We start from the raw sequence: 16,580 nt of genomic DNA on the forward strand, positions 1-16,580 counted from the left end.
ATATATGTATGTATACACATATGTGTATGAATATATAGACATATGTGTATGCATACATACACATATGTGTATGCATACATACACATATGTGTATATACACACATATATATTTATCTGTACACACACACACACATATATACATGTATACATATACATATCTATATATGTATACATATACATATGTATATGTATACATATACATATGTATATGTATACATACATATACATATGTATATGTATACATATGTATGTACATATGTATATGTATACATATGTATGTACATATGTATATATACATTTATATATGTATAATATATACATATACATAGATATATATGTGTGTGTGTGTGTGTGTGTGTGTGTAATACACACACACACACACACACACACAATTATAAAAACCAGTTAAATCAAAACACACTAAATGAATCTTGCTAAACAAACCTATTGTACAACATATAAAGAAATGTTAACTACATTACATTTTGATTTCAATAATAGGTACAAATCAAATTTAGATAACAATTTTAGGGATTGTGGGGTTAGAGAGCAACTTAAGGTTTAGAGAGATGGGGTTTAGGAGTTGAAGAGAGATAGAGGGTTAAAATTTTGAGATCTAGGGAGAGATAAGTTTAGGGTTAGTTAGAGAGAGAGAGGTTTAGGGATTATGTGGTTAGAGAGCAGTTCAAGGTTTAGAGAGATGAGGTTTAGGAGTTAGAGAGAGATAGAGGGTTAAAATTTTGATAGCTAGAGAGAGAGGAGGCTAGGATTGGTAGAGATGAAGTTATGAGAGAGAGAGAGAGAGAGAGAGAGAGAGGTTTAGGGAATGCGGGGTTAGAGAGCAGTTTAGAGTTTAAAGAGATGGGGTTTAGGAGTTAGAGAGAGATAAAGAGTTAAAAGTTTGAGATCTAGAGAGAGAGAGAGAGAGAGAGAGAGAGAGAGAGAGAGAGAGAGAGAGAGAGAGAGAGAGAGAGGTTTAGAGTTTGGAGAGATGAAGTTATGTAAGTTAGTGAGAGAGAGAAGTTTAGGGATTATGGGGTTAGAGAATGGTTTAGGGTTTAGAGAGGTGGGGTTGAGGAGTTAGAGAGCAATTTAGGTTTTAGAGAGATGGGGTTTCGGAGTTAGAGGGAGATAGAGGGTTTAAATTTTGATATCTAGAAAGAGAGGAGGTTAGGGTTGGGAGAGATAAAGTTGTGTGTGTGTGTGTGTGTGTGTGTGTGTGTGTGAGAGAGAGAGAGAGAGAGAGAGAGAGAGAGAGAGAGAGAGATCTTGCCTTAGCACAAGGTTTAGACAACTGTTGATTGTATTTTTGAGACATCCAACATTTATGTTGTGGGTAGGTATATGTGTTGATCAATAAGATTATTATTTTGTAAGGTATATTCAGATATTGATTATATATTTTTATATTCATTTTTATAAATAAAATTATTATATTTAGTAAAAACTAATTTCAATAAGTAGAAGCCTTGGTATCTCATCACCCTTTATCCATAGCACTTATCATCACCCTTTATCCACCAAGAACCTAAAAATCAACAATAGAAGGAAAAAACATAGAAGAGATAATAATATATCAAAACAAACAAACAAACCAAGTGATTAACATATGCATAATATAAGTAAAATAAACCTACATCTTCCCACTCGACTACCCTCATCTATTGTTGACATGATGTAGCAAAATGACACTTTGCAATAAATGGTGGAGGTATTAGGTGGCAACATATAGAAGATAATTAGATTAGAGTGAAAAATGAAGATCTAATATTTAGAGTTAGGATATAATAAGAACTTTGTAATTAATCTCTAGGTTATAAAGAATTAAAATAGAATGACATTTATAAAATTAATTTGATAACTAGAAAATAAATATAAAATATATTCATTTAAATATTAATATTATACTATATAACTAAATTGGCTTAGTTTCTTTTCATATGTTTTTGTTACTTTTTTGTTGTTTTCTATAGGTTTCATGCTTTATGTATTGTCTTACAAACATTTCTATAATCTCTCAATCATGGTGAGGTTTATTTTAACTATTTACTCTATTAATCCCCACTGCCAGTAGGGTAGTAAATCTTTGAACATGGATAGTAAGTTAGTAGTTTAAAGTTTAGACTTAAGTTAGTTATAAGTGTGGATAATTTAAACTATTCGAAGGACATGGAGGGTTTTGATTAATTTTGTCTTTTTGTAAGTTCTGGGTGGGACTCTAACTGTTGGGGTTAGAATGTGTTTCTTTGCTTGGCTGTGGTGGCTCAAAGCATATATGGTTTGATTAGTTTGTTGTTATTTGGATTCAAAACCCTCTCCCTACCTTTTTGAATCAAAACAAATATTCTATATTTGTTTATACATATCTTATATTAAAATTTTACATGACAAAATATTCAATCATCGAAACATGTTCAACCAAAGACTACAATAGTTAATAGTTAGAGAAAGAGAAACATGAGCACTTTTTACTCTCATAAATAAAAACTATGTCAAATACGATATTGAAAAACCGAGACCTTAATAATAATTAAAAGATGTGACATAATTTTCTGACAATTTTATATCCCAAAATTAAAATGGACGACAACCTCATTCAATCCTCCATCTCTTCAATTAGAATCATTTGTTATCAACTAAATGCAAAATAGTCATGCATATTTCCTTACAGATGTATCCTTCCTAAGATAGTCATGTATACGTGCGGAAATGTGGTAACGTTTCAATAGTTTGCGAGTTATACGAAGTTATTGGGAATAAGCTGTACCCATTTCCACAATCAACGGCGATTTCACTAGCACGTGGCTTGCGTTTACTACTCATTGTCGCTCAAGTCAACACGGTAAGATGACAATCAAAATTTTATCCGACAATTGTGCGGGCTTCCCATATCCTTACACAACTGTAATGTATAATGTGGCCAAACGAAACGGACGAATCGAACAACTGTAAAATGAGTTACGTTCACGGGGTCAAGCACGGCAAATAAGCATCTAAATTATTGACAACTCACGACGATGGATTCGCTACATTATATTTACTCTTGTGCATTCTAAGAACAACAAACACAAAACAAAGCTCGTTGTCTCTGTATTTCCTTCAGACTGGTATGGCCAGACAATTGCTCGCCACCGTTTTGGTACTGGCCGCGTTAATAAATGTGTCAGACTGCCGTCCGCTTGGTATTAATTTTTCATTTGTTCGTTATCTATTTTCTAATGCATTTGAAGGCTACTCCGAAGGCGTATTGATCGCATTTATATTGCACATGCAGACTATCATGGAATCGATGCGGGGAAGATAAAGTTAAGAGAGGAGAAAATTAATATAAAGGTTTTAAATATTAGAATTTCACAACCATGTTTTTTCATTTCATATTTTTGAATAGTAAAGAGTTCTTCCAGGAAAAAGGAAGGTTTTTCATCATGGTGGTGTTTGTCATGAAATAGGTGCCAAAGAGACTCAGGGAAGAAAAAGAGGAAGATGGGTTTCGTTGGAGGATTAATGGAAGGAAACTGGAAGGCAACCATGGGACCGAGCAGAGCGGTGTTCCAACTAACATACCTTCATCTACGTCTACGTCTTCATCTTCATACAAATCTTCATCTACACATGTATCTTCATCTTCATGTACATGTACATCTACATATTCGTGTCAATGTACATCTTCGTCTTCATCTTCCTCCTCCTATTCACCTCCTTCTTCATCATCTACTTCTACTTCTACTTCGTGTATAACGGTACCATTTGAAAATGTAGGTGGAATGCAAGGCACAACCACCATTTGCGATACCACGGGCTTAAACCCTACACCCCCCGGGCCTGGATAGTACACACAACTGCCTGAATTATGGATAGCTCTACCATGTGGCAATTGAGCATATGTATTTAGTCCCTTGAATTTATTTCATTTAATGCCTATTATAATTAAAAATCTTCTTCAGGTAACGTTTCTTCGACTTTTACATTTTAAGTTTTACCAAAATATAGTGCGTAAAAGATTTCTATGGAAGATACTTGTTTCTTTCACCCAGACTCTCTAGTATTAATCAGTTACAGAAGGGATGAAGAAAGAAAAGTGAACCAAAAGAATGACAGCCAACAATATGATGCAAAATTTGGAAAAATAAATTGCATTAGAACTCCTCAGTTGTCTAAAGTTGAATAATTTTTTTTAAAAAAATATATATATTATACAAATTTATGTGATTGGGTGATTTGATTTCGTGTTATAGGAACTTTTTTCGGAGGGATTTCCATATTGCATTTATCTTGACCAAATTTTAGCTACAAACAAACAAAAGAACTTTAATCTTATAGATTATGATAAATTTATTAGCTAGAGAGCATGAAAAGTAATTCAATACAAGCTAATAGGACCAATTTACAAGACTATACAACCTTCTTCCCTTTGAATTATGCAAGATTCAGACGGGTATACCTTAGAATTTATCTTCCCTTGTCTTTTCAATGATATTTATTGTAAATTCCACTATAGTAGATAATTGCCCTTGCTTCTTCTAATTTAGAGAGTAGGTGGAAAATACTGAATAGCTAATTCACCAACCCTGCAGCTTCCTAAATCAAGTATAGGCAAATCTTTATAGATCCACAAACAAAACATGAAATATTAGGGATTTGTTTTAATATTTTGACACCATGTAGCTCAAGAAAATCTATTAACTATCAATTTATGATCAGTGCTTTATCCATTCAGGCCATTTATTCACACAATATGACACATTAGACTAGATCTATTCTCTCACTTCGTGAGAAGAAAATCAATGCTCATTTTCAAACCTCATGCTTATCGAACTCTCTTTATGTTACATTCAACTCTCCTAGATCATACCAAGCATTTACATAACAAGTTTGATTAACAACAAATCATGAGATATGATATAACTCAAAGCAAGTTACAACAAAAAATTAAGACATTATCATTCAATCTCAAAAAATTAAAAGATAACATAAAAAGAGACAAAATCTGAATTGATCCACCACATTCTTTTATTTACATTAATCTCCTTGAAAATAATATGCTGAAAGTGTCAGATCATGTTAGACTAAACTGATTCAAAACAAAGTAAAACACAAAAACTTATGCTTACGTAGTATGAAAAAAATTAGACAAAATTCACTATACAGTAATGGACTGAATCAAAATGAACATAGCATTCTATTCTAATTTTTCCTTTGGCTCTTCTCTAACCTTGGGAACTCATTTATATAGATGAGTTGCAACAAATTTCAGCCTTAGAAACAAAGACACATATCATTGTTTGATTGGACATACCATATTGTCACAAACATATATGTGATGGTTTTAAGAAATCTCATGTTGTAAATGATCCAACAATCTGATGTTACATTCTTGGAGTAACATGTTTGGTTGTTATTGCAACTTTACCCAAAATATTCCTTGCAAAAAGAGAAATGGACTCCAAAGCTTAGTTACTCTAGTTGGTCCTTATAATTTCAGTCATCATCTAGAATATATTTTCTTACCCACTCATGGTACTCATCATCACTTGGCCATGCGTGTTTGAGAATCTAATTGGCCACTTGTCTATAAGGGTTCTATTTTACTGAACTTAGGTAATTTCCTTTTCAAAATTTTCATAAAATACCCCAGAATTAACCAACTTGGAAATGCATCCTTGAAAAAGTGTCATATCCATATTTTCTACTATAATCTTCACCATGTCATTTACTTTGGCAATAGCCTCAGTTCTCTAGTTAGTAAAATCCTTAATATTCTTGTTACCATCCAAAAGTGTTGGTTCTAAGCTGTCTTAGAAGTCTTCTATCATATTTTTCAATTCTATCAATTTTCTTTTGATGTAATTAGGTAATACTAAGAAATTCTTAAGAGACTTGATATTCATGATTGTAGACATAGCAGTTTGAGGAGCATTGTTGGAACAAATGACACTAAACTATTTAGATGGGCTTTCTTGATCTTTACCTAATGATTCATTAATGTTAGGACCTTTGGTTTCCTCCAACTCATTATTCTCTTTTCTAAAAAAATTATTTTGTTTTGTTCATCATTATTTTCCTTTTTTCTTTGCTCATGTGTTGAGAATATATGATTGTACCTTTCCTGCAACTATTCATATCACTTTTCCTTTCCTTTTACAGCACTATGAACATAGGCAACATGTTCTTGTAGATTCTTTGTAGAATGAGTAAGCTTATCATCATCCATCCTCTAGATGACTACATTTCCCCTTATTCCAGTTTCATCATCAATATCTTTACTTGAGTTAGATAGTGAAAAATTCCAAGTGACTAAGATAGCTAAATCTTCAATAAATACATACCAAATGAATGCTTATCCAATTCCTTCTAGTTTGGTCTCTTCAACCTCATATCTTTCATGATTGAATCAAAAGGAAAGGCATATGAAATTTTAAGATTTGGTAATATCTACACCCCTAATTCTTTGACAATATTTCTTCCCTCTTCTTGGGAAATATCGTCAAATCTAGTCATCATTTCATTCTTTGTTTCTTAAACAAGATCATCAGGGTTAGTTCTAGGTTTTTGATTTCTAAATTTTCTCTACCCTTTTGAGACACTCTTATCTATAATGTTGCCAAAGTATCTATTTGAAAGAGACTAAATTAACAAATTCATCATCAATCACATCAACCTTACAAGATTTAACTCTTAATTCTCTTTGGAAAAGACCTTTTATCTCATGTGTTGTGATATTAGAAAATGATGCCCTAAGAACTTGAAGATCTTTTCATGTTAACAATTCTTTAGGTATATAGATGTATTCCTCTTCTTCATCATCATCTTCATAAGGAAGATTCAATCCCTCCAATTGTTCTTTACTTTGTGTAGCTTCTACTTCCTTGGAGATTCCTTCTCTTTCAATTAAGTTTCATGGTGTCTCTTTGATGGTGAAGGTGGAGTAGGTGGTCTCAGTGATATTGGAGAGGGGCTTCTCCACATTTGATCTTCTTCCTCCTACCCTTCTAAACTCATTGGCCTAACATCTTCTAACCTTGATGGTCTCTCTTGAGGTTTTCTCCTATGATACACTCTTAGAATCTTTGAAGCTTTGGCCCTTTTTAAAATCTCATTATCACGATCTTGTGATTCTTCTCTCATCCTCTTTAGTCCTTTTCCTTCTTTAGGAGCTATATTAGCATATTGCAATAACACATTTAAACTCTCTTAATCATCTATAAATATTACCTTTGTCTTCTTTATGTTACCCAATTTTTCATTCATAGTATCATATATGCCTGAGAAATTATCAAAGATTATTCTTAGCATTTTGTCCAGGTTTTGACAATTTGAAAGGGGGTCATAATTTAGATCCCCTTTGTGAATCTCTACCAACATCTCTTGATAGGTATACCAATATGTCTTCTTTCTTCTTTGAGATTTTATATCTTCATTATTTTTGATGATGGCCTTTGGATAATCAAATTCATGCTTTCCTCTCAAAGGTACATTTATCTTACATGTGAGTCTTTCATAAAATCCCTCTATACCATTCAATATCTTAGTGCTAACATACTTTTGGTAAGGCCTAAGTAGATGGAATAGCTCATTCTGATCTCCTTTGATGATTGCAAAATGGTTAAATATTGCTAAGTCAGGGGAAAATGTTCCTTTCTTAAGTTTGGCAAGGAAATCAGTGTCCTCCAACATGGCTATTTGTCTCATTACTTCAAGGAGTCCTATTCTTAATGGAACATAATTATGAAAAAGAAAATGCCTACTCGAAAATAAATATACTTTGATAATAGTAACATAAGGGTAGAAGTAAATATCTCCCCATTGGTGGCATATCCTTGGTTTTGCATCAAAATCAATGAGCCTCAAGAAAGTATGCAAATTATGAAGAAAATCTCTAATAATTGACAAGATCCTCTTCCTTTGAGAAAAACCAAAATTATTTTCAAATAACACAAAATTGGACTCATCCCAATCTTATGATAGAATGGTAGACCATAATTGGACTGAAAACTCTTCATCATCTCTTTCAAATTCTATGTCCATATATTATGAAAAGTAATCCTTGTTGTGAAAAAGAATCATGTGAATGAGCAATGAATACCATCTCAAATATGTTGATTCCCCTTTCTTCAAGGTTGCCAATGCCTTATTTATATTTTCTTCAAGATACTTGGATAAATCATAGATCACTACATCTCCATACTTTTGAATTCCCATACACATCCATACTATAGCCTTACTAAATTTCTTCTTGTTTCTCAACCCCAATACTTGATATAACACAATGTGTATATACAAAAAGGCATCATTATAGTGTTCACAATTACCTAGTGCTGTCAATTTGATTCTATATACCTCTTTTAAGAAGAAAACAATCAACTTCTATTGTATGTCAAGTCCTGCTTGATCAAAAGCTTCTTCAAATATTGTAAATCTATCTCATTAGTTGATTCTAGGGTAGGGTGTAGGTCAAGATATTTTTTGATAGGTTCAACATCAATCTTTAGTAGGACTTCCCTATTTATGCCTCTATTTATGTGTGAAGTCGGTTCATATTCATCCAGCAACTTCAACAATAGATCAATATCAAGGAAAATAGTGGGCATTATTAGTTTACTTAAGTCATACTTAATATGGTTAGGCCATAGTAATAGTTCCCACTTTTTGGCCAACTTTGATACTAAAATAGATATTTTTCAAAAATTCTTTTCTTTAAAAAGTGTATTAATAAAAAACCATAAAGAATTTGAGGATGATGTAAACTAGTGACTTATAGCATATTATGTCTAGTTTCTAACGCTATTTTTAAATTTATTTTTTGAAGTGATTGAAGTCTTGTATGTTATTTCCTTCAAGAAGTGGTATATAAGAAAAACCAACATTTTTAAAGAATGATAGTTGTTTTGATGAACACAACTTTCTTTTTAAAAATATGACAATGATAAAATTGTTTCAAGGGAAAATTTTGACATCAATACCTAGGCATTTTAGTTGGTTTTGTTCAATTTTGTTAAAAACTATAGATTCTATTCAATGACAAAGTTACATCAATGATAAATTAGACATAGGTTGAATTTAACTAATATGAAACAAATTATATAGATAAAAATGAAATTCTTCTTGTTTTTTTATAAAGGTAACACACATACCTTGGTAGAACTTATTTTTCAAAAAAAAAATCATTTTCTATTTTTCCCAAAGCTTCAAAGTGAGACTTGCGAAATGGAAAAATAGCCTATATTTAATAAGAGTACAAATAAAATATCAAAATAAACACAATGTATAATAAAATTATAGTTAATGGGAATCTTATTCAAAGTAGAACAAAGTGGCATATTTAGTTTTAAAACAAAGACCTATTTACCCATTGTTTGAGTGAAAACTAAAAAAATTGCAAAAACTAAAAATTAATGGGGCCTTCAATCAAAGGTTGCTTCATGCAAAGCCTTGGGAAGGGCTTCAAACAAAGACCCTTTAGTCACACTAGTATATTTGAGGTCAATTTTTGACCTTTAATTTCAATGCAGGCCTTTATTGGCTGATTAAATTATTTTATTGGTTTATGAGTCCATTTGGTCAAAATTTGGACCAAATCAGGCTCATAAATAGAAAAAAGAATAAGGTGGACACGAGATTTATTTCACAATTTGGGCATTGTGGGTAGGAGCTAATTTGGAGGTCTATAAGTGTGAGATTCAACTATTAGTATAAGTCTCTCTTGTAGTCTTTCTCTCACTTTTTGGACATTTTGAAAATTTAGTTTCTTTTTGTTAATCTTTGCAGAGAAGACATGAATGCATGCTTTGTAGCTAGGTCTACGAGAGTTTGAAGACATTTGCCTTCAGACTTTTCTTGCACATTTTTTCAATATTCTTGTCTATTCACACAGATAGGGTTTTATTCTTGTTCTTTCTATAACATTAGAATTCTCATTAAATCAATTCATTTAATTTTCAAGTGCTTCACATGATTGAGAACTTTATCTAGTCAAGACTTTATTTCTCTCCCCACCTTGTTACAAGTTTATACCTAGGATACCATGCTTTTCTCTGTGTTTTATCATCATCACCAAATTTCAATTTATGGGCATATAAGGTCATGGGGAGTTGTCATAATAGTTACAAGAAGGTTTAAAGGTGTCACTTTTGGATAGTGGACAAGGGTATGAGATTCCTAAATCCTAGCTAAGAAGGTTTAGTGACAAAGTGTGGATTTCTTGTGTAACCTAATATTGGTTCAAGGACAATCAAATTTAAGACGTGATAAGTAAAGTAAGAGAACAAAGTAGAAAAGGATAGTATCATAGAGAAGGCCTGCAAATCCACAAAAAAAGGAATTAGTGAATTGATGACAAGTGAACCTAGATTATGAAGACAATAAGGAAAACCTTCATCACGGTATGATCAATGATAATGAATAGACACAACACTTAATGAGATGTGAATATGATACTAATTTCAAGTACAAAGAGATAAGGGTGAAGATCAATTTGTAAGAAGTTGTTAGAATACTCTCACAAGTTATGATGAAGGTAGAGGTTTTATAAGAATACAAAGATGAAGGGTTGAATAAATAAAGTCAAGATGATTGTTGTACTTGTGAAAGAGAGAAATAGAGAAAGACAATATATTATGTTGTTAACCATGTAATTATTAGGATTAAACACATACATAAATAATAGTTATTTACAAATGTAACCAATATTAGAAAATAATAGATTACATAGGAGAGAATGCAAGACAAAAATATTTAATGTGGTTAATAGAATCCCTAGGTTACATCCACCAACAACAAGTCCAATATTATTATTATCCAGTAATTATAATATGTAATCCCTTACAGCTCAATACCACCACAAGAAGCTACAATATCACCATAGATAATGATATTGCTAACCCTAAGCCATTTAATACAAGCTTTTGTCACTTGCAAAATTAGGACTAGAATAATTCATCCAATAGAAAAATAGTAGCCGATGCCTTTGACCCCATTATGGGGGCATTGACTCCAAAATTTAATAGAAATAATTTGGGGAGAAATTGTGGTGAATAAAACTCCAAGTCTGATTAGGCTCCACATCACAATAATCTCCCACTTGGAAACTGATTAGACTCCACACTAATAACCTCCCACTTGGAGATTGATCATAGCATTGCTAAACCTGTAGCTCCCATTGGAATATCAAACCACCTTGGACTCTGTTGTTCTTTTATTCTATTTAGTCTAGAAGACCAATTGAAGATGAAGAGGAGTTTAGGTTCTCCCTTGTTACTACCTTGGTAAACATATATGTTGGATTATTATCTATATGTATCTTCTCTAGCTTTAACTATCCATCATCCAAAATTGATTGAATGAAATGGTATTGCAACTATATGTGTTTTGTTCTTGAATGCAAAGCGAAATTCTTTGTAAGATGAATGGCACTTTGGCTATCTTTGAACAAATAATTATCCCTCTATGTGTATACCAATTCTTCCATGAAGAACTAAATCCATATCATCTCCTTGGTTGCCTCCATGGAAAAAATAAAGTCTTCCTTTATAATGGATAAAACATTACAACTTTTTGTAATTGAGAAACTCAGCTCACTACTAACCCACCAACAATAAATACATAACTTGTAGTACTCTGCCTGATATTAATATCCCCTACCAAATCCGAGTCAACATAACCTTGTAAATTAGTAGTAGAGCCCCCAAAATGTAATCACTTACTAGATGTTCCTCTCAAATATCTTAGAATCAATTTAATTGCATTCCAATGCTCAATTCTTGGATGACTCATATACCTACTAATGACTCCCACTGCATATGCAATATCTAGCCTTATACATATCGTAGCATACATCAAGCTTCCTATAGCTAAAGCACAAGGTACCTTGGACATCTTAGTGTTGGAATAACTTTAGAATAGTGAGGGGGGCGGGGGGGGGGGGGGGGGGGGGTGGGTGAATTATTCAAGGTCCAGATGTGTAAATAAAACTTTTTCACAATTCAGTGAACCCATAAAACATTCATATGCATGCATGCATCCATTGTGTATTTATTGAAACTTGTATGTTACTATCAAATCAACTTGTAGAAATGTAAAGCATGAAATACAACACATTCATCAGCACACTTGACACAATGATTTATGTGGAAAACCAATTTTGAAAAAACCACCAGTAACATGCTATTCCTTTTCACTCTTCTAAAGTGATGCCCTGTGAAAGGCCAACTCTATTAAAGGTTACAATACCAACTATTAAATGTGACTTGGTTAAGGGATTTCAATCACCCTATTAAAAGTGAGCCTTGTTAGAGGACTTTGAGCCAATCACTTGGAATGATACCCTATTAAAAGATTTTCCAATGACTGTTAGGTCAACCTTAATCAAAAGTATTTACCCTAGACTAATACAATTATTAGAGAGTAATAGTAGATCTTTGATTAGATAGAACCTACAACTTCACTTGCAGATTACAGATCTTTGTTTAGTCCTCAAATTTTCTTGGCTTTCATACTTTGTAGCTCTGACAGCTTGTTCACCCTTCAAACATTCATCTCCTTAAGCCTTCTTGGTTAGTATGCCATTGTAGACTCTTCTCTTAGGTCACTTGATGAAGCAAAACCCTTAATTCCTTCTCCTCCTTAGGTTCTCACACATGGCACCAACCTCTCTAACCTCTTTGCTTCATGACCAGACATTCTTATATAAAAGAAATTATAATATTTTCATGCTCATTATCCAATGTCCTAATTACGATTTTGGAAGGATTAGGTAAGATATCATGTATCTACCCATATCTTGTCTTTTCTAGAAACTTCTCCCAGAATCCATTTGAATTGGTCTAAAAATAGTTTACATCAAATTTTGTGGTACCAACTCATCAATCTTATGTTCCTCCTAGTTCACAACTTCCAAAAAAAAAAAACTTGTCAGCTTAGATTTAGCAAATCTTCGATCTCTATCAGAATGCAATAGCTTGACATTATTAACCTTTTGATGATTGACACATATTGCATTACTCGACATCAAGTGTAAAAAACACTAGGCATCAATTGAAATTTATTGGTGCTCAACATCAACTAAAATTTACTTGGCATCAATTGTCATGCTCAACATCCACTAGAATTTTCTTTCACTTAGCTCCAACTGACTTTCTACTTGGCTTGCACTAACTTTGCTCGACACCTATTGTCTACTAGGTCAAGCTTGGCTAACAATTTTTTTAAAACTTATTCTTCTAAAATTTCTGAGTGTAGCCAACCATTTTGTAACTTTAAGTAGATCATCAATACATTATGCCATCACTATCTTAACAGATCCTTATACTTCATTACATAATCATAACTCAACCTTTCATCTAGGTGCTTTTGTTACATCTTATTGATCAAATCCTCCTCATCAATCAACTAAGTTGTAATAATTGAATCTTATAAGCTGTTGTCTTACCAAAAAATAGTAGGTTTGACATCAGTGACAAGACAATGATTGAAACACATAATCTTCTTCAACAATCTCCTCTTTTCCAATCAGATTTCAAAAATCTCCCTCTTTGGCATTGATGGTAAGACAAACTGATCAACCAAGTCAATCAAAGAATGAACATCTTGTTCAACCAATCTAACTAGGTTAAGATAGTAAGGAAATACCAAATAAATAACTTGTATTCCTCCCTCTATCAACAACTTCTATCTTCTGATTAGGTTAAAAAACTCTTCCTTAAAACTTCCTCTGAGTTCCTTCTTGTATCTCCCTCTTACTAGGTAGATTAGGATTTCTCCCTCTCTTTTTAATGGCTCTCTAATCAATGACCCCCTCTTTTTTCTGACTTGATTCTTAATATCTTTCTCCCTCTCTGATTAACAAATTAGTTTAGGACTTTCTCCCACTTATCTCTTGCACTCTCTTCTTTTGATGATGATAAGTTTAATGTACTTTCTCCCTCTTTGACAACAATGCCAAAGACCTATACCAAAAGCTTTCCATCCTTAAAATATGTAGATATAAGCTTTGCAAATTTCTTATTTTCTCCCTTTGTTACCTTGCTTGTGACTAATTTGTAGTATCGGCTCTCTGATTACTATAGGCAATTTCTAAAGTAAGATCCATTACATTAATTTGTATTATATGAACACCAACTTGTTTGATGCAAGGAACTCCTTTTGTTTCTTACATAGCCTTTGATAGCAGTATGACCCCTAGTTTACATCTTAAATACTCATGAGCATCCTTAGGTAATGATTTTGTGAACATATTAGCACTTTGCTCCTTTGAGTTAACATATTCCATCTTCACTTCTTTGTCTTGAAATAATTCTCTTACATAATGATACTTGATTGCAATGTGATTTGTCTCTATGTGCATCATTGGATTCTTTGATATATTGATAGCACTTATATTATCACAATACAGTATCACTAGTTCTATTATTTATTCCTTCATTCCTTTGAGTAGCTATTTGATCCATACAATATTTGTACAGTTTACAACAATAACAACATATTCTACTTCAATAGTATGTTGTGAAGTATAACTTTGTTCCTTGCTTGTCCATGTAATTGGTCCCTTGCTTAAGAAAAATGCTCCTCCACTAGTGCTCTTCCTATCATCAATGATTCCAGCCCAATCAGCATCAGTGTAGGCTTTCAAGTCAAACCTTTCATTCTTCTTATAGTATAGACCAACCTCTTATGTTCCTTTCAAATATCTCATTATCCTTTTCACAACCATTAAGTGATTCTCCTTAGGATTAGCAGAGAATCTTGCAACTATCCCTATAGATAATGCAATATCAGGTCTCCTATGTACCACATATTGCAATTTTCCAATCATAGGCCTATACAATGTTTGATTCACCTTAGTTGAATCATCATTCCTTGACAACTTGTGTCCTGTCACCATAGGTGTACTTACTAGTTTGGAATCCTCTAGTCCAAATGTCTTCACTATCTCTTTGACATACTTTGATTGAGTGATGTATATACCATACTTCATCTAATATACTTGCAAAACCACAAAAAAATTGATCTCTCCAAACATAGACATTTGAAATTATTGCTTCATTTGATTTGCAAAGTATTTACATAAGGCATCTTGTCCTCCAAATATGATGTCATCAAAAAATATTTTAGATAGCAAAATACCTTTGTCTTTTTCTACCTTTTTGTATAGATTGTTGTTATCATTAGTCCTTTCAAATCCAATCTTCACAAGATAAGTATGAAGTCTCTCATACCATGCTCTTGGTGCTTGCTTCAATCCATATAGAGCTTTATGCAGTCTATGCACCATGTTGTTATTGTTATCATCAATCTATGTAGACTTCCTCTTATAGTATGCCATTCAAAAATGTAGATTTAACATCCATCTGATAAACTTTGAAACCTTTATATTCATCATAAGCAAGTAGAGTTCTTACTCCTTCCATTCTCGCACTAGGAGAAAATGTCTCCTCATAGTCAATTCCTTCTTCTCATGCATATCCTTTGCAAACTAATCTTGCTTTGTTACTTGTCACTTCACCATTCTCATCTAGCTTCTTTCTGAATACCCACTTGGTATCAATCACATTTTTGTCTTTTGGTCTTGAAACTATATTCTAGGTCTTTTTCTTCTCTATCTATTGAATGTCTTCTTCCATGGCCTTGTACCATTTATCATCTTTGAATGCATCTTTTACTATTTTGGGCTCCTTCATGCATAACAAACATGATTCACTTTTCAATCTATTTCTTGTCATTGGCCCAACATCTTTGTTTCTAATAATTTGATTAGTAGGATGATGTCTTTTAACATATTTAGACAATCTTGGCTTAGCTCTTGTTTCTACATTTTGTCTTTCAACTTTAGAGTCACTATCTCAATCTCTGTTAGGTATCTCAACATCTCTTTCATGTGTACTTATCTTAGAATCAAAATTTACATTTTCTTCATTTTGCAACTCGACATCTAAATGTAGCTCAAATCTTGAATGCAACTCAACATTCATAGGATGTGACTTAGTAGTTACTAAAACTTGTTGTTGATTTGTAACTTGATTTGCAACATCTTCTTCAGTAAGCATTCATTCATAAAAGTGTACAAATGATTTTTATTCTTCTAGTTCTTTCATAGGCTCATTCTCATGTTCTTCTATAAATTCATCAAAGTTCACATTTTCACTTTCAACAATTTTGTTAATGTTAGTATTAAAACACTTATATAAGATTTGCTTCTTGTGGAGTATCCAAGGAATATATCTTCTTCACCTTTTACATCAAACTTTCCATTCGTAACATCTTTAAGGATATAACACTTACTTTCAAATACATTAAAGTATTTTACATTAGGTGGATATCCATACCATATTTCAAAAGGTGTTGAATGAGTACCCTTCTTGACTTGCACACGGTTCAATGTATACACAACAATACTTACACCTTCTCTCTAGTATTTCAGAGCAACATTATTCTCCATCATAAGTGTTCTAGAATAGTCCATTGTAGACCTGTTTCTTCTTTCAACAAATCCATTTTGTGGAGGGGTCCTAGGTGCAGATGTCTGTCTTTTGATTCCTTTGTCATTATAGAACATCTCAAACTCATTTGAAGTGAATTCTCCTTCTTTG

The 16,580-nt window shown here is 32.6% G+C and overlaps 1 protein-coding gene across 1 annotated transcript; it reads left to right on the top strand.

Moving 5' to 3' along the window:
* Positions 1 to 3,068: 3,068 nt before the first annotated feature.
* Positions 3,069 to 3,919, top strand: LOC149562723 (uncharacterized). The gene is made up of 3 exons (XM_089823916.1): positions 3,069 to 3,182; positions 3,275 to 3,333; positions 3,450 to 3,919. The coding sequence occupies exons 1-3, from the start codon at positions 3,110 to 3,112 to the stop codon at positions 3,828 to 3,830; spliced, it is 513 nt and encodes a 170-aa protein (XP_089680042.1). The 5' UTR covers positions 3,069 to 3,109; the 3' UTR covers positions 3,831 to 3,919.
* The last annotated feature ends 12,661 nt before the right edge of the window (positions 3,920 to 16,580 follow it).

The sequence above is a fragment of the Cupressus sempervirens genome, chromosome 4, assembly GCF_028749045.1.
Source record: "Cupressus sempervirens isolate cs-2001-9-10 chromosome 4, ASM2874904v1, whole genome shotgun sequence".
Taxonomy (NCBI): domain Eukaryota; kingdom Viridiplantae; phylum Streptophyta; class Pinopsida; order Cupressales; family Cupressaceae; genus Cupressus; species Cupressus sempervirens.

What these genes read in the sequence shown, in the direction of transcription:
- LOC149562723 (XM_089823916.1), top strand. Translation starts at nt 3,110, where the DNA reads ATGGCCAGACAATTGCTCGCCACCGTTTTGGTACTGGCCGCGTTAATA. An exon ending in GTCAGACTGCCGTCCGCTTG is followed by an intron (nt 3,183 to 3,274) that starts GTATTAATTTTT and finishes TTGCACATGCAG; the next exon opens with ACTATCATGGAATCGATGCG. An exon ending in AGGAGAAAATTAATATAAAG is followed by an intron (nt 3,334 to 3,449) that starts GTTTTAAATATT and finishes GTCATGAAATAG; the next exon opens with GTGCCAAAGAGACTCAGGGA.